This window comes from Hakea prostrata, chromosome 4, assembly GCF_041222555.1.
Source record: "Hakea prostrata isolate BN-2017 chromosome 4, UWA_Hpros_2, whole genome shotgun sequence".
Taxonomy (NCBI): Eukaryota; Viridiplantae; Streptophyta; class Magnoliopsida; order Proteales; family Proteaceae; genus Hakea; species Hakea prostrata.
In genome coordinates this window covers 9,869,269-9,896,887 of record NC_142603.1, presented here as the reverse complement: position 1 = coordinate 9,896,887, position 27,619 = coordinate 9,869,269, and the positions used below count along the sequence as shown (strand labels likewise).

The 27,619-nt window shown below is 36.7% G+C and overlaps 1 protein-coding gene across 3 annotated transcripts; it reads left to right on the top strand.

The window, feature by feature from the left end:
* Positions 1 to 27,619, top strand: LOC149017729 (HAD-superfamily hydrolase, subfamily IG, 5'-nucleotidase). Of its 3 annotated transcripts, XM_089152053.1 has the most exons (18): positions 470 to 482; positions 715 to 794; positions 3,641 to 3,951; positions 6,330 to 6,407; positions 6,568 to 6,788; positions 8,715 to 8,807; positions 9,258 to 9,341; positions 10,297 to 10,413; positions 12,449 to 12,554; positions 12,634 to 12,696; positions 12,809 to 12,862; positions 13,781 to 13,838; positions 15,297 to 15,373; positions 19,267 to 19,337; positions 20,712 to 20,766; positions 22,780 to 22,839; positions 26,715 to 26,777; positions 27,471 to 27,619. In XM_089152053.1, exons 3-18 carry the CDS (start codon positions 3,670 to 3,672, stop codon positions 27,591 to 27,593), a joined length of 1,605 nt encoding a protein of 534 aa, XP_089008179.1. In that variant the 5' UTR covers positions 470 to 482; positions 715 to 794; positions 3,641 to 3,669; the 3' UTR covers positions 27,594 to 27,619. The 3 variants fall into 3 exon arrangements, with proteins under 3 accessions (XP_089008178.1, XP_089008177.1, XP_089008179.1); XM_089152051.1 differs by lacking the exon at positions 715 to 794 and having other exon boundaries at positions 2 to 482; XM_089152052.1 differs by lacking the exons at positions 715 to 794; positions 15,297 to 15,373; positions 19,267 to 19,337; ... (2 more) ...; positions 26,715 to 26,777; positions 27,471 to 27,619 and having other exon boundaries at positions 1 to 482; positions 13,778 to 13,844.

Below are 27,619 nucleotides of genomic sequence, written 5' to 3'. Positions count from 1 at the left end.
CTTTTCCCCCTATTTCGTCGCGCGAACGCGAGCGCTGCAAATCCCAAGTTGATGAAAACGAAGCGCATTTAGAATTAGGTTCTCAACCCTCAAATGGACATCGAAGAACGGATTCGCTTTCTCTATGATCTGTGATAACTGATTACTATTTCTCTCCTTTTTGGATTATCTTTTTCTTTTTTTACTTCCAAAAATGTGACTTGTTTGAGCAATTTTAATGTCTTCTCCAACAACGACGATTCGATTTCTTGTTACTGATTCGCTTTATCTAATCCGACTCATCTTCCCGAAATGCGCTTTTAAACCCATGATGCGAATTCCAAAGAAGCAGTTTTCGTTTTGCCTCTCCTTCCTTACAACTCAGTTCTTGCCTAGTTTCGCTTCTCCAATTCGTTTTCGTTCTCGAGTTTTTGCTAGTCGTTTCAGTTCAGAAGCTGGAGACCGAGCTTCAGGGAGCAAGAGAATCGGTTTCAGCTTAGAAGGTTCGTTTTTCTATCGTTTATAGCTAGTCTTAGGGATTTCGTACTACTGTTTCTTACGTATGTGTTCTTGTCGTTCTTGACACTGGATTATCGTGAGTTTTTAGGGTTTGTTGCGTCTAGATTTAGTTAGGTTTGAAGTGTTGAGTGGCGTAGGGGTTGTCTTTCTCTCTATCGCTTTTTCTTTGTTTTGGGTGGATGAGGCTGTTGTTTACTTGAGAAATTGAATTTTTAGGTGCTCTTGGAGCGAGTTTGGGAGAACACGAATTGGGGCAGAACATCGTGCTCTTTCTGTTATTTCCATCAATCTTGAAGGTAAGTTTTGTAATGTACTGTTTGTGGGGGTTTGGTTTTTTTCTTTTTTTTTTTGGGTGGTGGGGGGGGGGGGGGGGGTGGGGGACTCACACTGCTTAGTAAGGGTGTTTTTATTTTCCTTTTGATTATTACATCTATTTGGGAGGTTTGGTTTTGTGACTGGGTCTATTTCTGACGTTGGCTATGGCCTTTGGAGAGAAGTGAGAGTGGCTCTACTAGTTCATGCAGATTTATGGGCCCCTTTATGCTTTTTCTCTACATTATTTTCTCTTTCACAATTCTTCATTTGAAGAAGAGAAGTGAAGATATTACCTTAAGAGTTGTGGAATGAGAGACTGAAACTGTTGGAAATGAGATACTGAGAATAATTTCCCCCCCTATATTATGTCAAGAATTCATATCCAAGCAGATGAGCAGAGTTGTTTACTGACCATAGTCATTGTATCATTGAATAAATTCACGTATTCTGCGGCATGTTGGTTTTACCACTTTATGTGACTTCCCCTAAACATGCTACAACTAATAATTAAGTGTTACAGTATGTGAATCACCTCTCTCCCACCCACATACACAAGCCAAAAAAAAAAGAAAAAAAGAAAAAAGAGAGAGTGATTTACTGTAAAGGACACATGACTTGTTTGTAGGTTATTGGATTACTTTCTTTTTAGACTTGGTTGTGGTGTCCACACTCTTATTCTGAGCAAATATGAAATCGTTATATGCATGCCTCATATCCATCTCACACTTTGAAATGTGAGGTTCTCGTGAACGTTCTGATAAATAGGGATTGCTACTCAAATCCTGTCTCACCTTTCAACTCTTTTATAGTCATGTTGAAAGTTATTTGAAAGTTCAGTTCTGTCAAATAGATCTGCAGATCGTTTTGTGCTTTGCCACTTTCACTACAGTTTAACCTTCAATTGGGTCATTCACCCTTTGCAGTTAGCAGTTTGATCGTTTTCTCAAATATTCCATTGGAGGACTGACTGATCATGTGCAGTGTTATGTTCTCCCTTTGAAAGTCTACTACATCCTTTTGGGACGTCCATGGTTGTGAAGAAAAAGAGCCAAGCACTATGTTATGAATATACTCATTCCTTTCAATATGATGAAATTCTTCCCAGAGAAAGATTTTTCATCCATCAGACTCAGAAAGACTACTGGCATATTCGTCAAAGGGTGATTTTTGATGGCACTGGACCCACAACCACGAGGAGTCTTGGGTGGGAAAATTGATGTGGTATCACGGCCGGGACCGGCAGAAGGGGGGGACCCAAACCAAAGACGATCCAGTGTTGGCCACAAGAGATGGACTTAGTTTATTTATTTATTTAGTTTTTTCTCGATTAGCCAAACAAATGAAACCAAGGAGAGGACAAAGGCACGCCGGCAGGGAACGGGATACAGCTTCACATAGTAGAGTAGAAACTTTGAACACACCCGACCCCCTTCATGCTAAAAGTGGGGAAGAGATCATGGCCAGGTCAATCCCTTTTGCAATGCTTAAAAGTTGGGGAATGAGATCATAAGGCCAAGGTCTGGTAGGTCTAGAGATAAGAGTGGGTAATAAATTACAGTTAGTTAAAACAGTAGTAGAGGTAGCTACTATGGTCAAAAACTATGTGGCTAACTGCTACAGATAGGGTGATAGGCCTTCTACTGCTGCATGTATTAGATCAAACCCACTAACGGACCTTTGATTGTGCAACGGAGCAGCACCATTATATACATGAGAAGAAGACCATAGACATTGATTCAGGTGAGTGCAAGTATACTTGGAACTTGGAAGCCAATCAACATTAGTGTAAGGCCATTCTATAGAATCAAGAGATACAGCTGTCAGGGACTTGTTAATGGATTCAATGTCATTCGAAGCACTTAATTGAAGATGACAGTTCCAATAGGATACAGAAGCGAGGACTTTATTTATTTATTTATTTAGTACTTTATTATTTAGTTAGTTTTGGGCTGCCCACATATGAGTAAGTTAGAATTTTGATTCTGCAAGATCCGGTGTCATATTCTAACCATTTTCCCTTTACATATGGGCTTGTGACCCCACTATAAGGAGATTTAGTTTATAGAATTTTTGAGTTTATGATTGTGTGATTTGTTTTTCCTTTACCTGCAAAATTTCCCTTCTTTCCTACCGGCCCCCGGTCACATACTCAGCAAAATCAGCTATTCGAACTTTTCTCTTATAATTATCGAACATCTGAAGCCTTACTAAGAATGAGGCTGGAATCCAATGGTTCAATTTGCATTATGTAGGAAAACATTTTCAGTGCCAATATGCAGCTAAGATAGGATTTGAGCATATAGTCTAATTAATTTTAAAAAAATATGAATTAAACACTGGGAAATCCTGTTGATGCTTTGATTCTGAGGCCTAATTGTCAGTTGTAGTCAGATAGGACACTTAGTAGTCAGTGGTTGCTAAAGTTTTACTTGGGTACAGGTAAATTTAGTGATGGAAGGATAGAGGAGTGATGTATTGTTTTTAGTCATTCCTCCTACATCTTATACATATATTAAATCTATTTTCTTACTTTGATTTAGTTGAAAGTCTATGACCACAGTTACAAATTCTTGTTAAACTGTCTACCCTGACTTTGATAAGTTTGTTTACATCTTACGTTTAAATTAATCTCTCTGTGGCATCTTGGGCATTTCAGTCTCTGCATCTAACTTGCCTTAAGAGAAAGTTTACATCTATTTGAGAATTAATTAAGTGTGGGTCTCATCCAATTGTTATCTCTCCTACTGTAGACCACATGATTCATTGATATAACCTGATATGCATGTTCCTTTGCTAATACTAACTCTGTTTTTGTGATTGCTTTTAGGAGCCAATCAGTTGCATGCTAGCTACATAATGGATGGTGTTCATGTGGATGACGAAACAACACAATTTCAATCTGTTGTTTGTAGTGATGGTGGGAAGGATCAATGGATTTGGTCTTCTCCTGAAGGGGGCCGTAAAATTGCTATGGGGAAGCAGATCTTCTGTAATAGGTCCTTAAATATGAAGAATATCGTTGCGGTTGGGTTTGATATGGATTACACTCTTGCACAATACATGCCTGACACATTTGAATCCCTTGCATATAATGGCACAATAAAGAAGCTGGTTTATGATCTGGGATACCCACCAGAGGTTTGTATTCATCTTTCTGTGAGGCTACCATTCCATGGAAGCTTACTGTACTTCAACATTTTATGTTGTTTCTTTCAAATCATGGTGGGTTTTGAATTTTTATTGACCATCCCACCATTATTATAGTACAGTCTAACTGTGCACTTTAATACAGTACGTGCTAGCTGCATATGAAAATTCTGTTATAAAGCCTTTTAGGTTTCTATTCAGCTTTATAATGGAGTAGGAATATATCTTAGGTGTAAGTGTAACTGTGTTCTGTCTCACAAGCTTGAAATAATGGGCTTCAAGGCCCAGCCAATCAACTCAAAAAGAAGAAATTTCATTGAAGACAATCTTTTCATAATTTGATTATAGTTGCTACGAAGAGGATTATGAATGGTGCACAGTTACACTATTATAAATTCTTAATTCTGGATCACAGCAGGTTATAGGTATGCATCATAAAAACAACAAGAATCTCAATGAAATTGATGATCCTGTTTTATGTTATGTTTCCAGGATAAGGGCGAACTGGTAAGCTTGAGCTGGTCAACAAAAGGTCATTGGTCAAAATCGTGGTTTGGGTTTGTAGGACCTTGGTTTGATGGTAGGGTTGAGTTGTGTCAATGTAGGAGAGCTTATCAGTGAATGGTTGTTGTTTTATTAATGGTGGATTATTTTTGAAATTAGAAATACAGAAAATTAGGGTTTGTTTTGTGGGTTCCTGAAAAGGACATCTTTAGAAAATATGGGGTTAGTAATGTGAATTTTGGGTAGAGCTTTCGATCAAGGTTTCATAGGTCAGAGAGGGTTATTTGATCCATAGGAAAATCTGATGTTAGTAATGTGAATTTTGGGTAGGGCTTTCGGTCAAGTTTTCATAGGGCAGAGAGGGTTATTTGATCCATAAATGGGTCTATGGGTGTTGTCTTATGACTGGTTAGTTCTAGGCAGGATTTAGTGTTTCTTGAGAAGAATAATTGATGGGTTTCAATGGGTGTATGGGACTGCAAATTGGATTTAGTGCTCCAAGGTTCTTGGCAAGTATTTGATCCATAATTGGGGCTTGTCGACGGCTGGAATGGCCTGGCCGGGACTGATGTTGGGAAAAAATTGAGAAAAAACAGAAAGGGAGAAGACTTAAGCTTGATGTTTAGAGGATTAAAAAAAGATTCAACTTAGTGTTGTTGAAGATGTGCTTGAACAGCAGCTCGAATGGTTGAAGATGTTCTTGGGAGGAGGAGAAAAAAATCGGGTTTGGGATATAAATCTCGGAATCCTTGCTTAATATAACTAAATCTCATAGAAAACAGTTATATTCTTTACTCAAATCATGTCTTATTGATGGGGGATGTTAGTACATATGTACAGACCTTCTAAAATTTGTAGTTTAACTCATTAAGGGACTCCTAATGAGTCTAATAATTAGGGCTTAAGCTAAAATATGGATCCCCAACTAGGAGTCACTGTCAAATCCTAATTAAGATTGCTATTTCAGAGTAAGACTTGAATAAAATTAAATTATCTTAGCTATCTATCCGTGCACTAATTACTTCACTTAATGGGCTTATACTTAGTTCCATTACATCAATAAACCTAAAAATTAATGGCCTAAAGCCCTTAGAACCCTACCATGTGCCAAAATAATGTCTTTTGACGTCCAACTGACCCAGTTGGACAATATAACCGCATCACATGGTGTCTTTGTTATCTCAGATATGGCTCCTGAATTCCTGATACCCTTTCTCAAGCATATTCTTATCAGTGTTAGGATATTCATGAATAAGATGGTAAATTTTTTTACTTCTTAAAATATGAATTTAATGCAACTAAATCAAATTTTTACGGGCAATGATCCATGTAGCTGACACCATCTAGTTTGGATAAGGCTTGTGTGGTTGGTGGGGTGTTGTAAATCAAATTTCTATTTTTTTTTTTTGGGGGGGGGGGGGAAATTGAGCATCATCTTGTAAAATCCTTATGAAACTATTGACAGAAGACCATAGCAAACATGTATCAAGGTATATTGTTACTTTTGGCCCATATTCTAGTAAATGTAATCAAGCAACATAAATTCTGACTTCTATCAACATTCAAGTCATTTATTTATGTATTTTACAGTTTTTTCTTCAATAGGTTTCTTGTATTTAGTGCTTGCTTGATATTAGTTGCTGAGGATAATATTCAAAATGAAATGGTCTATGTTATGTCTCCATTTTTCCATTTGATCTCTTGAATCTTTGATTGTTCCACTTCTAAAAATTATTCCTGGTAAAGAACCTTCTTGATATTTGATGTTGAATTTTATTCTTTAATATCTTCCCCATTAACTACGTTGGGCATCTTTTATAACTTGAGCCAGTAAATGGATGTTTTAAATATTTTGGTTGATGCAGTTACTGAGCTGGACTTTTGATTGGAAATACATGGTCAGGGGGTTGGTAATTGACAAGAAGAGAGGCAACATCTTGAAGGTTAGCCTGGTTCGGTTTAATGGGTTGAAATTCTATTTGTTTAGCACTTACAACTAATTTTGCAGAGTTTTTAGTTATCCATTACTCCCTCTTCTCGTTAGTCTGCTGCTTCCATTTTGCTGCAGGCAACAAATATAATTTCTTATTCTTCCCTGTGCAGATGGATCGCCACAAATATGTAAAAGTTGCCTATCATGGGTTTAGTGAAATGTCAAAAGAAGATAAACTAGCAACTTATGGGAACACTTTGTTGCGGGATGCATTTGATGAACCTGATTATGCTCTTATTGATACTCTTTTTTCATTAGCGGGGGCCTACCTATTTGCACAACTTGTGGACTTCAAGGATCACAATCCTGGAAAACTTCCCAACGGTGTTGAGTATGAATACTGCCTGTGACTCATTTCAGTAGAATTGTTTGACTTGACTGCCTATTAACTTGGTATACATTATGCACAGCCTTGTTCATGTTAGTTTTTGATTGGTTCCTCTCGGTTTAAACAATAGAGACTCAGGATCTTATCTAGTCTTGGTTACTAAATGATGCTTTCAACTAATACTTTACTTTGTCTCTCTTTGATATGCTAAAGATGGATGTTTATATGAATTGAGTGATAAATTAAAATGCATAATGAGGTGGTGAGCTGTTTATTATCTTTCGGGAAGAAGTGGGTAGTCATTTATGTAATAAACTTTAATGAGCACATGGTTAAAACTATAGGTAAATAACTACTTTCACACAATTTAGTAAAATTTCTTCATTATGTTCCCTCTATTAAGTTTCTAGTTCTTCATCCGAGATTGGGCCCCTACTTTTGCCGAAACCACAAAGATGTGTTACAAGGTACTTTCTTCCCGTCCCCTCTCTCTGTTCTGTCCATCGCTTTCTCTTTATCTTTTAAAAGATGCAGTGGCGGATACATATTTTGATTATCTTTGCTGATGGAATCCCACTGTACCCATAGTTAAGTAATCATTTCATTCTAAACTGTGCATCTTAAAGTAGCAAACCATATTCAAGTGGTCTGCAAATATTTTGCCCTTTGTTGGGGGTCTTGCGATCACTTAGAACTGGTTACAACTCTTATGTTGGCCTGTTTGGTTTTAGCTTAGGTTTTTGATATATGTAATCATGGTTGTCAAGGTGACAAGGTGAACAAAGCGATTGGGGCACTGCCTAGGTCATTAGGAGATAAAGCAGCACCTAGGTGGCAATACAACATCCAAAGCGGTTGGGGCAACTTTTTTCAATACAACTACTTTTAATTAAATTTCTATTATAAGCTAAACAAACAATCAAGGATCATAAATATGGAAGATTATCCAATAAACATAAGTTCATGTCATCAAGCATCATAACATATGACTTTGAACTATGTCAAATTATCAATATAAAATTGAGAGTATTAATTATACTTACCTTTATGATAGTGTGATGACAAATAAGTGCCTTGTGCCTAGACTTTACGATCATTCCACAATTGACCCTCTGCCTTTTTACCCAATTTTTTAAAGTAAACTAAATAATTTTTGAATCAGAATCGGAATTTGATATGTCCGTTTTGTACCACTTTTTTGACCAAACACGATAAATTAATAGATCAGATTATTCCAATTTGCAGATCATTCTCCATTTATTGATTCATTGAATCTTGAGTCCAAAATGAATAACTATTAAATTTATATATGGCTTTGTAGCATAAAATTTGATGTTAAAAAAAATTCAAGGAAAAAAAATTGTGTACAAAGTGTTAAAAAAGTGACTGCTTTAGCGCCTAGTGGCAATACAGCTCACAAGAAGGTGGTAGTGCCTAGGCTATAAAGCAGCAAAAGATCTGCACGTCAAAAAAGCGATTGCAAATAAGGCGGTTCAAAAACCGCCTAGGTGGACTCTTTGACAATAGTGTATGTAATGAGGTCATCCTTTATTGTTTTGAACTATGTCTTACATATTCTAGTGTATACCAGATCGATTTGCTGAAAACTAGTTTGGGAAGAAAGGTTCCTTACTAAATTAGGCCTGTTGATTTCAGACATTGTGGATCATAACAAACATATGTGCCCTAATAACCTAATTTCTGTTAGAATTTCCTTTTTTTTTTTGCAATATTTATCGGATTACTATTAACTTGTATGTCTTTCATGGTGGTCAAGTGATATTTAATGCATTTGTATGTTTAATTGGAATATCTCCTTGGGGGGGGGGAATTCTTGGCTCAAATTTTGGAATTAGACTTAAACAAGGTACAGTCAGGGCCTTAAGAGTGAATTTCTGCTTTTCTGATATGTGTGCTTTGTGATTGCAGCTACCCTCGAATGTTCAAAGACATTCGAGCTGCGGTTGATTTGTGCCACCAGGATGGAACTTTAAAGCAAGTGGTTGCTGAAGATCCAAATAAGTAAGATCTTAAGTACGATCATTTCAGCGGTCACTTCTAGGAGAACAACAATTATGTTGAGTAATTAAGTTGTCTCTATAGAATTTTAAAGATCAACTGTTCATTCATGTTTTTCTAAACATATATATACACATACATACATACATACACATGCATCACACATACATACATACATACATACATACACATGTACATGTACATATACATATACCCACACTCAACGCTTGAATGTACCTAACCATGCCACTTCCCATCCATTAACTTGCGAATTGTATCCAAACACGCTGGACTGTTACCGATTGTAGTAATCAGAATTATAAAAAATTATAGTGATTTAAATTTGTCTAACCAAGATCAGTGTGTTCATTGTTGTAGTGCTTGTGTAAGCATTTGATGTTTTCAACCATTTGGCTTGATAGGTGTCTTGTTTTCCATTTGTTAATGAATCAGGTATATTAATGAGGATCCTTCAATCATGCCTATGCTTAAAATGCTTAGAGATTCTGATCGTGCCACTTTCTTGGTGACAAACAGGTACTACTGATCCTTCATTTTGACAGGAGATTTTTAAATTTGTAGTCTCAACGTATGTTTCATGGTCAAATTTGAAAGGCACGATTTTTTGGCGGTAACCGTAACTGTTCTTTGGTGTTATGGTCATATATGAGATACAATGTTCTTGATTTAAAGTGATTCCTGCTTCCTTCTGGTCTGATTCTGTTACATTTTGTATGATATGCCCGGCGCTATTTCTGATCTTCTCATATGTGTATGTTACTGATAGTTTGGTAGAAACCAATTCTTCACCTCGTTCACAGCCCTTTACACCACCGATCACCTGTCATTCGTAATAACCCCCCCCCCCCCCCCAAATTGATGAATTACACAATGTGGAGGTTAATAGAATCTGTAATGGACTGTTTCATTGATTCGGCAACTTTGAATAAGCAAAACACAATCAGTTCAGCTGAACTCCGTTACATATTACTTCTCTGACCTGAATACAAACCGCTATTCTCCTTACCCAAGAATCCTTTCACCTGCAAGCTCAGCTTGCCGTTTCTTTACTCTTGCTACTTTCCGCCCTAATATACTTCAAACTTTCCTAACACCCTGCGTACCACTTTCTCCTGCCAAGTCACAGGTGTGCATGGTTGTGGCTGCCCCTCAATAGGCTTCTGCCGCCTGTCCCTTGTTACTTTTTGCTGATCTTGTCTCCGACATGTTGAGCTGGGATTGATCTCCTGTATCCCATCTATTTTTGCATGATTAGGTGCCTATCAGTTACTGATGCTGCTTGGAGGCTGGATTTAAAGCATGAAAAACAAATGCATTTGTGATGACGAGAAATAAATTAAAAGGTTTTAGAACAACGTATAATCAATCGAGATTCGAAGTCCATCTATATCAGTAGAAATGAAAAACTTGTATTAGGTGGTTATATCTTATTAAGCTAACAAGAGGTTCTTTCACTTGGTCTCTCCTGCAGTTTATGGGACTACACAAATGTTGTGATGAATTTCCTTTGTTACAATCGAACTTTGGATGGTAGTTCTCCATGCAACTTTGATTGGCTTGCAAACTTTGATGTTGTCATTACTGGCAGGTTCATTTCTTTCTCAATTATATAAATTTCGAAACATATGTCAAGATATTCTAAGTATCATTTTAGGAGGTTGGCCTTTTTCCTTGTATGGTCATGTTCAGCTTTTAATATGGTAATTACTGTCTTTGAAATTTGAACAGCATGTCTGCTTTTTCAAGGGCTATTACTTATAGTTATTTCTTTTTACTAATCATACTCTGTACTTGCTCCACATGTTTGTGCTCTAGACTTTGATGGGGAAAAATAACTTTTTTGAATATTTAAATCGTAAGGAAAAAAAGCTACTGATTTGTTGTTTGGATTTGCAACCTCGGTTGCCAGTGAACGTCATTGACCTAACTGTAATATTGCCTATTTTTACTTCTATGCATAAATATAGCTTCCCACATGACCACACTGTAGGTTGGCATGGTGATTAACCCATGTATTGTAGAGCTTTATCCAATTTATGTTAACTCTAGTTTTTTCACATTCTATTGGAGGACTTTCAAATGTTTTTCTACAATTATAACTGAATAATTAAATAGTATATATACACCCACTAAAAATAAGAAAAAAGAAAAAATTATCTTTTTTGGCACAGTGAAGTCATAGATTGGCCTGCAGTGCTAACAATTAAACATCTATCCCCATATAAGCCCCCCCCTCTCTTTTCTCTTTAAAAATGGTTTTTGTGAACAGAAGAACAGTTATTGTAGGCTTGTAGCTGAGTTGTTTTATTTAGCCAAATCTTCTACAACAGCTTGCAAACTTGCAATTAATCTGTTTGTAGTTATGCAGCAACCTCCAGTACTGTATTGTTACCATTGTTGACTGATTATGTTCCAAAAAATCAAGGATAAGTGTTTTTCTCTCTTCTTTGGACTCACACCGATGAAACTGTCATAAGTGTTTTTCTCTCTTCTTTGGACTCACACCGATGAAACTTTCAATCTCACTTCACTATCTTATAGAGTGGGTCAAGTTGCTACCTGCTTATAAGGTAGTTTGTATGATTTCAGTGAGATGATACACAAGTACCAAAATTTCAGTGGCAGTTCATGATTTATCTCCACCAGGTTTGGATCTCAAGTTTCGGAGATGATACAAGGCCTAAGCTATGCATTTCTTTCCTCACCTGTTCTGCTAAGGTCATTTTAGGTCTGCCTTTGGAACTTTGAATTTTTTCAACTGGGTCAAATCACCCTTCCTAAGAGGGGCAACTAAAGGGCCTCAGTTGGACATGACCATGCTGCCCTGGACAACTTTCCCGTGCTTATTGTGTATTTGAGCTACCTGCAAACCCATTCTTACGTGATCATCCTTATGTTTTAATCCTTTTGGGAGCTACCTGCTTGAGTCAAAGAGTCAAGATATATCAATGGGAGAGGTCATCAGCCATATGGGGTACCCAAATCCAAAAACTAGGAATAGTGCACGGAAGAAGGTCCTTTGGTAATTATAGATGGGAAGATAAATATGCTGGTTACTAAGGGTGCTCATTGTTCTCCGGAAAACACTTAGTAAACGACATAGATCAATTGTACCTTTCCCACCCCCTGTTTCATTATCCCTGAGGTCCGTTTCTTTCTCTATGAGGTGAAAAAAATCTAAAATTGTCTCATCTGACGTCTGTTGGATGTATTTCATAGACAAGAGCAAACTTTGCAGCTATCTTTACGTTAGTGTGTAGACTTTTTGGTTTTGCCATTCAAAAAGAATGCTGATTCATTTGGATAATATGGCAGATGCCAACTATGCTTGGTTCAGAAAAGAAAAAAAAACCACAATTTACTATTTTCTATTGTGTAGTTTAATGTTGGTAAACAATCTACTATTTGAGGTTATGTTATGTTGGTTCATACTTGGTGAGACATTTGGGTTTGAACTTGTTCAGCTGTTCTATAGTTCATCGTATCAACGAATACTTCTTTTGCATGATGCATCCTGTATACACTACTGGACTGCTTTTGTCTTCTTATTTTCTGTAGAAACCTATTTTATTTTGATAAAGATCTAGTTAGCGGCAATATTGTTTTTGTTTCAATGTTTACAGCTCGAAGCCAAGCTTTTTCAATGAAGACAATCGAGCAAATTTATTCGAGGTTGAACCTGAGTCAGGAATGCTAATCAATACAGATAATGGCACTCCATACCCGCAGGTTTGTGCAAGCACATTTCCATTAATGCACTTCCATCTGTGTATGGCCTTTCTTTACTCATCTTATTTTCCATAAACAGGTTGGAAATATTTCTCCGATTTTACCTTCTAAGGGGCTGAAAAAGGGCTGTAGAGTTTTCCAGGTGCATTCTCAATCTTGTTTATCCACTTGGTAGATGGATAGAAGTTATGTATTTTGCTAATACAGGGCAACTTTGATGGCTAATGGTTTTCTTTTGGAACTTGTAATTTTAGGGAGGGAATGTCAGTCATCTGCATAAATTGCTTTCCATTGAATCAAGTTCACAGGTACTGCACATTTTTAGAGTTGCAAGCAACTTTTGTGCTTTGGCTTATCCTAGAAGAAAATGTTGAATACTAAATATGGGGTCATAAAGACTATTAGCATGCTCTGCTTTGCAAAAATAAGTGGGGAACAATTAATTATGTTTGAAAAACTATGTTTACCTGCCTCTTACCCAGACTTATGCCAAACACCTTCACTCTGGAATAGAATATGACATTACCCTTCCATTTTACCTAGAAATTAATGTAGCTCTACCCAGTTTATTAGCTTTGCTGTTAAAGGCATCCCAAAGACAAATTTACCCTTCTTATTAACCCCAAAATATACCCCCATCCCTAATTTTATAGAGGTGGGTGAAGGAATACCCCCCCCTTCATCCCTCTTCTTTCTTGTTCCAAGACAAGACTTCCCAAATTTACCCCTCTTTCCCCCCCTGTTTTGTTAATGATTTACTAGGGTTTCTGATATTGGTTTATTTGTTTCTATCTCTGTCATTTTCCCCTGATCTTGTTTATTTCTGAAAATTTTGTTACCTGTTTGTCTTCTCAATTGCCTTTCTGCACCTTTTATATTGATTTTGGTCTTCATTGCTTGCTGGTCCTTGTAGAGAACTTTTTTAGTTGATTGACAGGAAGGCTCTGATTGATGTTTCTAGGGTTTCTTCTGGTGATCCGTGATCCTGCCCTTTTGATTTGGTTCCTGTCCTATCATTTTAATGAAACTGGTTACTCAGCCTTGAGATTGAATCATTTTTTTCCATCGCTGATACCTTGAGCATTTTACTTTCCCTTTTCTTTTATTCTTAAACCTATTCCTTTATTTACCTTTATTATTAAACCTATTTCTTGCGCTTTCTTTTCTCTGCTGGTTTTTGTTTGTCTTTTCTCATTAAATTCTTACATGTTCTTCATATTTAGTAGGTTCTTTATGTTGGAGATCACATTTACGGAGATATCCTGCGGAGCAAAAAAGTTCTTGGTATAGCCAGTGTCTTTCGTCATTTTCTTTCCTAGTTGTTTTAGAATAATATCTTGCGATTGGATTGCTAAATGTCTTTCATTTTTGATATTCCATTCTCCTTTCACAAAGTCTGCAGGTTTCTTTTGTAAATATAAAAATGTTTTAAAATTTTCATTTTTGTCAAAATCCTGCTGTGGTGTTTTGGGGTTTGATAGAGCTAATAAGGGTAGTAAGAACTGAAAATATTATGACTACAAAAATGACCCAAGAAATATAATATTTTAATAAATCATATGCATAACAAATTTATGTAATGACCAATAGAGCTTTAAATATCTGCCCCATGTGGCTTCACGAGCTGTGCAATCTATTTTTGCAAATTATATCAAATAAGGATTTGACTCAAAAGTTAATGCTTTGTTATTATCTGCTACTTGTTGATTGTTATTTATAGTTTTATATTTCTTTATATATATATACAAGGTAAAACATTTTGGCGAATTTCGCCTGGTTCGGTGAGTAGTGAACTGAAACACTCACCAAAAAACGAAATTACTAAATCTCGCCGGAAATCGCCGAAAAATCGCGGGAAAAAATGATCGAACCAGCGATATATTGGCGATAGTCACCGTCGAACCTGAGAAATATTGCCGTCGAATGACAAATTTCGAAAAAGCAACCAAGAAAGCTCGTTTCCGTGTTGAGCTCGTTGTGAGGTCCAAATCCTTCATTTGAAGTTTGAAGAAGAAGTTGAGTGCCATCTCTTTTGCAGTTTTACCTTCCATCACCAAACTACCCAAGTGAAGAAGATGAGTTTTTGATATTTCTCAAAAGGATGAGTGGATGACTATGAGACTACGTTTTGCATTTGTAGCCACACGCGTGGCACTGATAAAACCATGAAATTGTATAAAAAAGAAGGTAAAAAATTACTAAACGTTAAAATGACATGACTAGTTGAATATCAAATGTTATTTTATCATTTTCTAATATTTTGTACTGACAATCTGATAGTTTGCAGGATATATCAATATTTTATATTTTAAAAACTTTAACTGACATGACATGACATGTGAAAAAGAAAAACTTTTGCCCCTTAGTCTCGCAGGGATACACTGTAGTTCGCCAGGTAGTGAACGGGCGAATTCGGGCAAAATTTTGTACCTTGTATATATATAAATTTTTGTTATTTTTTATCTCTAATCTTTCTGTTGGGGTATTTAAGGCCTTAAGGGACTTTGCAAAATCTGGCTTCTGCTTATAATGGAAAAGAAATCTTACTGCTTTTTTAATGCACTTAATTAGTAATAGATGAATGTTAATCATGTTTGATGATAAAATTCAGAATTTTTTTTTCAGCTTTATTTTTCATGCATGTAATGTAGGCATGTCACTAAGATGGATGTTGTTTTTTCTTATCCATTGATTTGTTTGAATTTAATTTGCTTTAATTATTGACTATTTATTTCTTAACAGGGTGGAGAACAATGCTTGTTGTTCCAGAGCTTGAGAGGGAGGTGGAACTACTTTGGGAGTCCAGGGATACTCGTAAGGTATTAATGGAGTTTCTTATTTGCAAATCATATTATTAGATAATGAGTGCTTTGAGAAACTAAGGCTGCGTTTGTTTGCAAAGGTGGGGTGGGAAAAAAAGGGGTGGGAAAAAAACATGTGGGCCCCATGTGTAGTGGGGTGAGGGAGAAGGAAATGGAAGGGAAGGGGGGAAAAAGGTTTTGGGGGGGTTCATTTTTTTTTTTTTCTTTTTTCCCCCAAAATTTTTTTTTTTTTTTGGGGGGGGGGGGGGGGGGGGGGGGGGGGGGGGGGGGGGGCGCCTTCTTTTTTTTTTTTTTTTTAAGAAAAGGAAGAAAAGTTAAATTTTTTTTTTTTTTTTTTTCTCCCCCCTTTTTTTTTTTAATAAAAGAGGGGTTGTTTTTTTTGTTTTTTTTTTTTTTTTTTTTTTTTTTTTTGTTTTTTTTTTTTTTTTTTTTTTTTTTTTTTTTTTTTTTTTTTTTTTTTATTTAAAAAAAAAAAAATTAAAAAATTAATATATTTGATGTTTTTTTTTTTTTTTTTTTTTTTTTTTTTTTTTTGGTTAAAAAAAAAAAAAAACAATAAGCCTTTTCCCAACTAAATGGGGTCGGCTACATGGATTCTTGCCCTCCAATCAGTTCTGTTCAAGGCCATGCTAGATACAAGGCCTAAGCTATACATATCCTTTCTCACCACTTCTCCTAAGGTTATCTTAGGTCTACCCCTAGCTCTTCTAGTTCCTTCAATATGGATTATATCACTTCTCCGAACAGGAGCATTTATAGGTCTCCGTTGAACGTGGCCGTGCCACCTCAAACGACTTTCTCTAAGCTTATCACTTATGGGAGCAACTCCCAGACCAACTCTAATATGATCGTTTCTTATCTTATCCATCCTAGTTTTGCCACTCATCCATCTTAGCATTCTCATTTCTGCTACACTGAGTTTATCGATATGATTCTTTTTAACAGCCCAACACTCTGCACCGTACATCATAGCTGGTCGGACAACGGTCCTATAAAATTTTCCTTTAAGCTTTAATGGAATACGCCGATCACATAAGACCCCGGATGCACCTCTCCACTTCATCCACCCTATTTTAATTCTTTGGGAAACCTCATCTTCTAAATCACCTCTTTTACTTATGATTGAACCTAGGTACCTAAAACAATCACTCGACGAATCTCTTTATCGTCAAGTATCACCACTTCATCATCTGCCCGATCATGACTAAAGTTACAAACTAGATATTCTGTCTTCGATCTACTAAGTTTAAAGCCTTTTGATTCCAAAGCTACTCTCCATGATTCTAATTTGGTATTAATCCCCACTTGGGTCTCATCAATCAACACAATATCATCCGCAAAAAGCATACACCAGGGGACCTCATCTTGAATGTCTTTGGTTAATTCATCCATTACCAGTGCAAATAGATATGGGCTTAAAGTTGACCCTTGATGTAGCCCAACTGTTATCGGGAATTCCTTACTTTGTCCCCCCACTGTTCTAACACTAGTCACCGAACCATCATACATATCCTTAACTATATCTACATATTTACTTGCAACACTTCTTTTCTCTAGTACTTGCCAAATTAACGCTCTAGGGACTCTATCATAAGCTTTTTCTAGGTCAATAAATACCATATGAAGGTCTTTCCTACATTTTCTATACCTTTCCATAAGTCTCCTAATTAAGTAAATAGCCTCCGTTGTAGATCTTCCCGGCATAAACCCAAATTGGTTCTCCGTAACTATAGTTAAGTGTCTCAACCGGGTTTCAATTATTCTCTCCCATAATTTCATCGTATGGCTCATCAATTTAATGCCTCTATAGTTATTACAACTTTGAATATCTCCTTTATTTTTGTAAATTGGAACCACAACACTTCTCCTCCAATCATCTGGCATTTTCCCTGTGCTCATAATCTTATTAAACAACTTAGTCAACCAAACTAGTCCATGGGTTCCTAAGCTCTTCCATACTTCAATTGGGATTTCATCAGGACCTTGTGTCTTGCCAAGTTTCATCCTCCTTAAAGCTTCTTTTACTTCGGACATCGAAATTCTACGTATATAAGTTCGGACACCAGTGCCTTGGTGAAAAGTGTAATCGTCCGAAACATAAGTGCTTGAAGAATGCTCATTTAGTAAACTAGAGAAATAGGTTTCCCATCTTTTCTTAATATCCTCCTCACAAACTAATACTTTACCATCTCCATTTTTAATACATCTAACATGGTCAAGATCTCTACTCTTCCTATCCCTCATCTTAGCTATCTTATAAATAGATTTTTCCCCTTCCTTTGTGCCCAACTTATTGTATAACTCTTCATACTTTCTTTCCCTTGCTTTTCCCGCAATTTTCTTAGCTTCATTTCTATCTAACCTATACCTTTGAAGATCCTCAACATCCTTAGTTCTTTGCCATGTCTTAAAACTAGCCTTTTTATTCCTAATGGCAGCTTGAACCTCACTATCCCACCACCACGTCTCTCTATAAGAATGGATCTTTCCTTTTGATTCACCTAGAACATCTTTAGCCACCTTCTGAATACACATAGCCATCTCATTCCACATTGCATTGGTATCCCCTTTAAAATCCCATTTTCCTTGTTTGACTACTTCATTAACGAAGGATTTAGAGTACTCTCCTTTCAAATTCCACCATTTTATTCTCGGGATAGTTTACCTTAGACCTTTTATGTGTTCTTGGGACTAAGCACATATCCAAGACCACAAGTCTATGTTGTGCGATTAAGCTTTCCCCCGGTATCACCTTGCAATCCTTGCACAACAATCTATCAGTCCTTCTAGTTAGGAAGAAATCTATTTGGCTTCTATGCTGTCCACTTTTGAAAGTAATTAAATGCTCATCTCTCTTTTTGAAGTAAGTATTTATAATAGATAGATCAAAAGCAGTAGCAAAATCCAAAATTGAAATCCCCTCGTCATTCCCTTCTCCAAAACCATATCCTCCATGAACACTCTCATATCCTCTTTGATCATTTCCAATATGTCCATTTAAATCACCTCCTATGATAATCTTTTCTCCTTGACGAATTCCTTGCAGTAATCCACCCATATTTTCCCAAAATTCTAGCTTTAGACTTTCATCTAGTCCTACTTGAGGTGCATATGCACAAATTATATTTACGAACTCTTTCTCCATTACAAGCTTGATAGCAATAATCCTATCACCCACTCTTTTAACATCCACCACATCATTTTTTAAATCTTTATCCACTATTATACCCACTCCATTTTTATTTGTTTTATCCCCAGTATACCAAAGTTTAAAGTCATCCAACTCTTTGGCTTTTTTACCCCTCCATCTAGTCTCTTGAATGCAAGCTACATTAATCCTTCTTCTCCTCATAATATCTATCAATTCTAAGCTCTTACCAGTTAGAGATCCTATGTTCCAAGATGCCAATCTAATCCTATGCTTATGGACTAGCTTCTTTACCCGCACTCGTCCACGGCGCGGGAACCCTTGCCTACTTATCACCGCATCCGGGCGCCGATGCGACGCGTCGCTTACAGGGGACGCCCTAGCTAACCCTTGCCCACTTATCACTACACCCGGGCCATAGTGTAGCGCGTCGCTTCTTTTGTCGGGGAACGCCCTAGCATAGCTTTTATCATATAAGGTCGAATCCATGAAAAAAGGTTTGGCTAGATTTTTTCCGGTGCCGGCTGCCGACCTGACGCACCAACCCTCCTCCTTTACCCGGGCTTGGGACCGGCAGCAAAACACTGGGCAAAGTGGTTCTGAAATTTGGCATTTGGCCCCTAAACATCTAACAGTTGCTATCTACACATCACCCTTCTGTCTGGGTGCCAACCAGGAAGTAATTATGATTTGCTCAACCATTAATACATTTTTCCTGCTTTTAATTAGTCATTTCATGCAGGAACTTCGATTGCTAAGGAAAGAGCGTGCTCTTATTGAGGACAGGATACATCATCTGAAATGGTCTCTTAGGTGAGTATTTTATCTGATTACGTTGTTTTCGTGGTAATTCATTCTAGTCGGGATTCAGATCTCTGTAATCTGTTTGCAAAAAGTTGTTCAAACTGTGTCTTGAATGCTTTTGCATCATGAAATTTCCTTTGTTTAACTTCATACATTTGATCATACATCAGCAATTATTTTGTTTGTTATTTCAGTTTTCCATAATGATATTTCATTGGTGATTACAGAGTTGCTTAGGTTGCCCTGTTGTAAAAATGGTTGTATAATCTGTTGAATTTCACTCAGACAGGGCTAAATGACACTGGTAATGAAGAAAAAATAGCCCATTGATGGCTAGGTCGAAATTTTGCCCGAAATGTGTGAAATGTTGATCCTTTTTGCCTTTTATAAACCCAGATTTAGTCAAAATATCGGTGATTCAAACTTTTTTATTTTGCATGGGATTTTGTTTCAGTGCTCAATGAGATACTGGAATTTTGTGAAATTTTATACTATGGGAGGAAGTAAAGTGAAGAAAATATAATGAAAGAGAAGAATCACACGTGGGGACGTCAATCTTTACTCAGGTCATCTATCTAATGGACTGGCGATGTTTTATACATATAGACCTTCTAAAATTTTTAATTGAAAGTCATACGTGAACTCCACCTAGTCACTCTATAAAACTCAATAAAGTAAATAAAATCAAAATAGAATTTTATCTAGCTATTTAGTATCTTAAATTCTTAATATAAAATACTGAATTTAATTACTAATCCCGTGTACTAACATTATCCCCACATTATTGCCTTATAAATCAGGTGCATTACATCAGCAAACCCAAAGATAAGATGCCTGAGCTCTACAGAACCCACCCATGCGCCAAACAGTAGCATTCTAACCTATTTGGACCATCTCAATTGCACCACAATGGCTGCACTTGGAGTTTCATAATGCAAAAAATACTAAATAAAACGAAGATAATATTTCCTAATGCTAGACCACAGTTTCTGGTTTTTACCGCACTCAACCATCTCTTGGGTGAATGCCATGATTTGAACTAGATGTTTACCCTAAAATTTATTCCAGTTAAACCAATATTGTACTGCTTTACTAACATGCCAGTGCCATGGGTTGAACCAGATTTTTACCCAAGAACACATTCCAATTTTAAACAATCCAGTGCTGCATTATAAGCACACTGGCTATCATGTATTTTGGTTCAGGGCACCTAGAGATAAAATCTGCCAGATCTTTATGCAATATAAAGAATTGTGTTCCCATTGAGTAGGTGAGGATTAAAAAACAAAAGATGAAGTTTGTTGGATCAAACCCATCTCATTGCTGTTGCCTATAATTTAACTTTCTTTAATGGTTTATTTCTTCAATCAATTCTTGGTTCAGGTCAAAAGGTGGTGATGCTGAGGAGAAGCTTGTTTCTGAGCTCAAAGAATTGGAGGTCAGCCATGTAGAAGCTTTATTTATTGTGTTATCACACTGTTGATTTCTCCTTTTGCATTAGGTGAATATAATCAGTTGAAATGGAGCTAGCCAAAAAACATTGACAACAGCATGCTTTGATGGAATGCATTTCATTGGATGACATGATCTTTGGTTCTGTTAAAATTCAGTATTTGGTAGAATTGTCACTCATATGATATATAGTATAATGTAATACCCTTGCTGTCCTTTTTCATTGGACTGCTTGCCTCAGCATTAGGTTTGCACCTTAACTAGAAAATGGATTCTTATGCTCTATTCATTTCTTTGTTTTTCGGATTCTTTTGACATCAGCAATGTAGTGATTGTAGCCAAAAGCTGAGGTTTTGCCCTGGGGCAGAAGGCATCTAAAGATCCTTGACGACACTGGTGAGGCACTGAACGTGTCTACATTTGTGCCATGGGATAGAGGGCCCTGCACCACATTAATCAGCCGGAGATTACAGTTAATTAGTATGCGACTCCTTAACAGAAATCCCCACTTTTGTCATCTAGGGCAGTGATGGGGGAAATATATTGGTAGTTTTCTGGGTATAATCTGCAAGTATCTCTGCGACTTTCGGCCTCAAATCCAACCATTTCCCCTGTTTATGTCATAAAAATATTTACTGCATCCTCTTACCCCTATTTCTTCAATTCCTTTTTGCCACTTGGGCAACTCCATTTTGTCTGCAATTTGACATTTGAGAAATGACTTCGGTGTCTACTCATCAACAGATATTCAGCACTCTCTGACATGCCATGTGGCAGATTCAATACTTCCTGAATGTCTGTGAATGAAACCTAGGTTCATAAAACATTGTCGATTCATTCAAATGCTTTTCTGTGCCTGGATGTGTATGTGATCACACATTGTGGGTGCACATGTTCATGCGTACATGATTGAATGGCATTTTTCTGGTGTTCTGTGAAAAGGTGTAGATATGTGGTGTCATGAGTATAAGATCAAGGATTCTAGAGGCTGCGGGTGAGCTACAAGCAGTGGAACAGACCAAAGTGGGGGTGGTTTTACACGTGTATTCCAAGCTATTCACTATCCTGCTCCCCCACCCAAAAAAAACCCGGTTACTCCTTGTGTTTTCTCTTTCCTCTATATATATATATATATGTGTGTGTGTGTGTGTGTGTGTGTGCATTACAGCATTAGTGCTTTCATGGCTTTAGGTAAATTTATTATTATTTTTTTCTGAAGGTGGTGTCTCCTGCAAGGATGTGACTTAAGCAATGTCAAAGCTTTGATATCAAGGCTGGTTTTGACCTCGACTGACAATGAGATATCTCAGGTTTTGACAGAAACCTGGAATCGTTCTAGGAAAAAATTGAAACGTTGGTTTCTAACGCCTGATTTTCAAAATGCATTGAAAACAATAAAAACATACATTTGGTTAGGGAAATGTAATCGTCTGTCATTCGTTGCACAAATCCAAGCTATCTAGCATAGAAAATGTTGAAGCTAAAACTACCATGTGTATAATACTAATTTCTTCTAGATGTTATGTTGAGTAAAATTTGCATTACCTTCAAGGTTGAATAACTGAAATCCAAGTTGTATAAGGGTTGGATGCATATGTGAATGCAGAAGTGTGGTGATCAATGAAGTGATTTGTCTTAAAGTGGAAGTTTGGGAAAACCTGTCTTTGTCAATGTTGAAACTTGTGGCACCTTAGGGTCTCAGTCAAAACCTGCCAAAAACTGACAAGTTTCAATGGTTTGATGTTGTGTTCAACCCCAAGGTCCTATAATTGTTGAAAGCTGAACTAACTTTATTTCTACCCAATGTTTCATCTCAGTTGGCCTTGATACTGATATTGTTTTGGTTGTGCAGTTTCGACCAAAACTAAGAACTATGCTTCTATTATGGGTTTTACATAATCATTTATGTTTCCTGAAAATGTTGAATTTCTTTCTTTTGTAACAAGCAATGCTAGCTGCAAGTTATTTACTTTATTCTTTTCTTCTCTCTGATTTGTAGACACAAAGGGAGAGAGTTCGTCTCCATCATCAAGAGGCTCAGCGAAATTGTCATCAAAAGGTAGTAAAACTTTCCTGGATACCACCCTTCTTGTTTAGGTCCACAGTATTTACATTTTTGCTTTCGTTTAAATGATGCCCAAATTGTCTTCTGCATTTCTAGAAAGTGGTTTGGTTAATCAACTATGCATAGGTTTAAGAAAATCTTGTATGATGTCATCAAAATTATGTTTGAGAATGCCATGTATCATCATGGCTTTGTAGTTATGCTTCTTTTTTTGAAATGTTTGCATGTTTAGACGCACAAAGACAGAGACTTGTGCACTTGCTACACTTCAAACAAGCTCTGCCCTTTTTCTTTTGTGCTTATTCTGTATTTGTGATTAGTGATTAATGACTAGTTTCTTTAGCCAACAACCGTAAGGTTCTTCAGTCCTAAAAAAATAATAATTCTTTATTGAGGACATATTCTCTGTGATGTCTGGCCCCTTCGCCAGATTGGTGTTGCAATTGGAGCACTCACGTAAGCTTAAACTGGGAAGGGCAGCATTTCCACCTTTCTCACTGTCTGGTTGCAGGCAGTCTGCTGGGCAGTTCTTTTTGCCATTCTTATTTTTGCTTTTCATTAGAATATTTTCTCCTATAATGGTTCTGTGATGTGGACACAAAGACCCCGCTGGCCAAAACCCTAAGTGGGGCCCCTTGGATGGCTCCAAGAAGTTCCCTTGATATGGCCGAACCCCCTAGTAGGGGAATTTAGGGCATTTTAGCCTTGAGAGCTGGAGTTGTCTCCAACTCTACTCACTAGAGTTACGAGTTTGTTTTTATTTAAAAAAATTGAGTTTGGTTTCAAGTGGTCTTAGGAGTTATAAAGTTTGTTCTGTTGAGTCCTTAATTATCTTAAATTGGCGAATGTGATTACGAGTTTTAATTAAAAGATAGTTCAGCATGTGCTTATTTGACTTAAAATCTAGTTTCAGCATGTGTCATTACTTAGTAAATTCCAATCTATGGTCAAGTGGTGGGATCCTTGTCTATTAAGTATTCCCACTTAGGTTCCAAGTCTTTAAATAAGTATTTGACTTAGGTTTCTATATTAGATCTATTTCTATAATTTATCTATTTATTAGACTATATATACATATATAATCTAAAAAAATAGATAGATATAGAAATATTCTAACAAATAAAAAATTTCTAACAAATCCTATCCTATTTTGGTCAGATAAAAAAAAATGAATTGGAATTAAGAAATAGGATTTTAGAGATAAGGAATAAACCTTGGAAAAATCCAAGCGACTCTTTCTTAAACCTAAGCGATCTTTTCATAGGCGTTTGCCCCCAATTGGGTCGGGGGATCGAATTGATTATAGAAATATGAGTTTAATTAGTCGATTTATTAGTGAACAAGGAAATTTTTTTATCTAGATGAGTGAATAGATTGACCTTGAAACAATAATGATTAATCACTATTGCTATAAAACAAGCTCGTATTTTATCTTTGTTACCTTTTCTTAATAATGAAAAACAGTTTGAGAGAGCTGAGTCAACCCCTAGAACTACTAGTCCAAGAACCAGAAATAAATAGTTCTACTCCTCAATTGAATCAAAACATGAATCTGAAATTCTTTAGTCTTCAATTGAATAAAGTTATTAAAGATCATGGTTTCCTAGTTGAGGGGCCCATGGTTGAGTAAGATTTTGTTCAAGATCAAGCATCCTACCATCGATTTGGAGCCTTTCTTCTTCATTCCAGCATGTACAAGCATTCAAGCAAGCTTCCAGCAAGAAATCCAGCAACCAACGTCTTCCAAGTTCTGCAAACAAGTAAGTTGAACCCCTTCCCAACCCCAGCCCTAATCTCTCTTCTTTCTCCTCTTCTCCTGATACCCTGCGACTCCTATTACCTGCTGTTTGAGACCAAGGAACATCAAGAAAACACCAAGAATCTCCAAGGACCTTAATGTCCACCTTGGCAGCAGCCAAGAAACCCTCCCCCACTGTTGCAGCAACACCTAGACCCCTTCTCCGACCTCCCCAAACCCTATGGCACCCCCCTTTTTAATTTCTGTTTCTCAAATTTTTTTAATTTTTTTTTAAAATTTTCTGTTTCTTGTGGCAGTTGTGAAAAGCAGGGAGAAAAAAAAAGAAAGAAATAAAAGAAAGAATAAGAGAAAGGGGGGGGGGGGAGAAGAGAAAGAACCTCAAGTTTTTTCCCCACTCCTTCCCAATTGCAAGTCTTCCTTTCCTTGTCCAAAATATTTCCCTTCCCGTCTTGTTAAGTTGATAGCACCCTATAACATTTCAAATTGTTTATATTGCTTTCCCCTATATTCCAAACCCTTCCCATACCTAATCGTAGGCTTCCTTACCTTTTCCTTTACCTCTCCTGATTGTCCTACTATTATTTTGACTGTCCTACTCCCCAATAAACTATCCCATCTTGGGTTTTGACAAAACCCTATTTTTTTCTTTGTCTCCAAAAGCCTACAACATAATTTGGATTGACCCCATATCCATCTTTCCACAATCCAAAATTATTTAGCCTCTTTCTATCAATCCTAGGCGTTCCATAGCATTTTTGCCTTTTGGCCAGAAGATTTTGGGCAAATCCTAGAATGAATCTTCTCAAGAAACCCTAACCCTAGAATTGGAATTTACATCAATCCGTCATTAAGGATTGACTATTAAAGCATAAATCTCGACCCACAGAAGGCCTAACCAACCTTGCTTTTGAAGCAGGATGGTATTTGTGGAGTCATTTATCTCAAGCGTTGATCAGGACTAGAAATAACATTTTCCTTATTTTCTTTTTATTTAAGCAGTTAAAGAGGAAGAAGCCCACTGTCCTTTACTGTTCTGATTTCCTCCACTACCGACTGCCAGAATTCTGAGTCAATCTTCCGTAAATTATATTGAATTTACTGTATGCAGATCTAATCCCGAACAGATATTTTGAGTAAAAAATGGAAAAATATGATAGTTTGTCTTGGTACCAGCTAACTAGAGCGGTAATCAGATGGTAAGCCTTTACTTAGTGGTTTTCTATTCTGCTCTGTAGACCTGGTTCTCTTCTTTGCTATTTTCCATCTTTCATTTTTCATTCTTTATTAGAGAGGGAAAAAAGAATAAAACCTACAAAGATAGATAAAGATTTTCGAACTCTTACTGATAACACAAATTAAAGACAGATTTTTTTGTGGTCAACATTTTCAGTACTGATCCCCCCCCCCCCCCAAAAAAAAAAAAAAAACACAAACACACCCAAAAAAGAAGAAGAAGAAGAAGAAAAGAATAAAGCTACCTATAAACTTCATCCTACCCTGTCACATTAAATCTAAGATCCATCATCTAGACACTTTTGCAATAGTTTACTGTGTTAGAACATGGCTCGTGGAAGTGCATTATGAAGCGTCTTACCTGGGTTCCAATCCCCTTGATACCAATGTTGGGGCCACTCAATCGCTTCAGAACAGAAATTTCGTGTGCTTTTTTTTTTTTTTTTTTTTGGGGGGGGGCGCAAAAGAAAGAGTAATACTGTTACTCCAATGTTCTAATTCATGTTTCAATGTGTGCTGAATCACAATTTTTTGAATTTATGTAAACGTAAATGCATTTTTATTTAGTCTTGCATTCTTGAGAAGAGAAATTTTCATTAGAATCCAACAGTGTTATATTGTAGACTAGTAAGATGGAGAAGTTGGCAAATTGAAAATTGTTAAGAATCGCTTGATGGAAAAAAAAGGTTGAACCAGGGTTTCTGCATTTGTTTTTCTAATAATTGATTTGTAGTTAAGGTATGCATCGAACTGCCATTCTGAAAGGCTTTTGTCATATGAAGAGGATCATTAATCTACCTTTGGAAAATGATGATTTTAGGTTGTAAAGTGACAAACTTCTGTGTCCGTGTTACATATTTCTTACTTACTGTTTCAGTTTCACAAAGTTTGGGGACAGCTAATGAAGACTGGGTACCAGAACTCACGCTTTGCACATCAGGTCAGTTTTCTTTTTGTTCCAAGATTTCTCAATGTAAGGTGACTCTATTGTATCTAATTCAGGAAAGAAATGCTGACTGATTGACATTATTTTAGCATTTACCAAAAAGTGAAATTAAGAGAGCAGGGTGTTTTCTTTTTTTTGCTGTTGTTGTTGGGGGGGGGGGGGGGGGTTGTCTCCACTCACCGTTTCTGTATGCATGGTTGCTTTTGGTGGTACAAATTAGAAGAAATTTCACAACCCGGTTGGTTATTCGAGCTCAATTATTATTTAATTTACTTTGTGGGTCCACCCACATGTACACAAAAAAATCTTGTTTGAACTTCATAGTGGCACGCACATCTGGAACACTTCCTTGTTAACCAGACAATCAAGCTTAATGTCAACTTCTGTAACTTACATTTTGTTATCTTTGCAGTTTTGAGTGATTCAACATGGTATTTGCTGCTTTTTGAGTCTGTTTCCTTTGTTAACTTTTGTTCCTCCTAAATGTGTTTGGGAAATGTTTTTCACAAAATTAATTCTGCTTTGTGGTTTTCTTGTTCTGTTTCTTTCATCTCTTTATTAGTTAGCAACCATAGCATCTGTTTCCCTGGGCAATGTGTTGTTGTCAAAATTTGACTCGTGTACTTGTAGTTCCTTATTCATTAATCATTTTCAAAACATGGATCTTATTTACCGTTCTTTGTGTAGGTGGAGAGGTTTGCCTGTCTCTACACTAGCCAAGTCACCAACCTGAGCTTGTATTCTCCTGAGAAATACTATCGACCCAGTGAAGACTTCATGCCGCATGAATTTGAAATTCTTGGGATTTGATGCAGGGCATGTAAAGGCTTGAAAAA

Coding starts and splice junctions, on each gene's coding strand:
- LOC149017729 (XM_089152051.1), top strand. CDS start 218: ATGTCTTCTCCAACAACGACGATTCGATTTCTTGTTACTGATTCGCTT. Junction 6,408..6,567: donor AGAGAGGCAACATCTTGAAG/GTTAGCCTGGTT, acceptor TTCCCTGTGCAG/ATGGATCGCCACAAATATGT. Junction 12,697..12,808: donor AGGGCTGTAGAGTTTTCCAG/GTGCATTCTCAA, acceptor TTGTAATTTTAG/GGAGGGAATGTCAGTCATCT.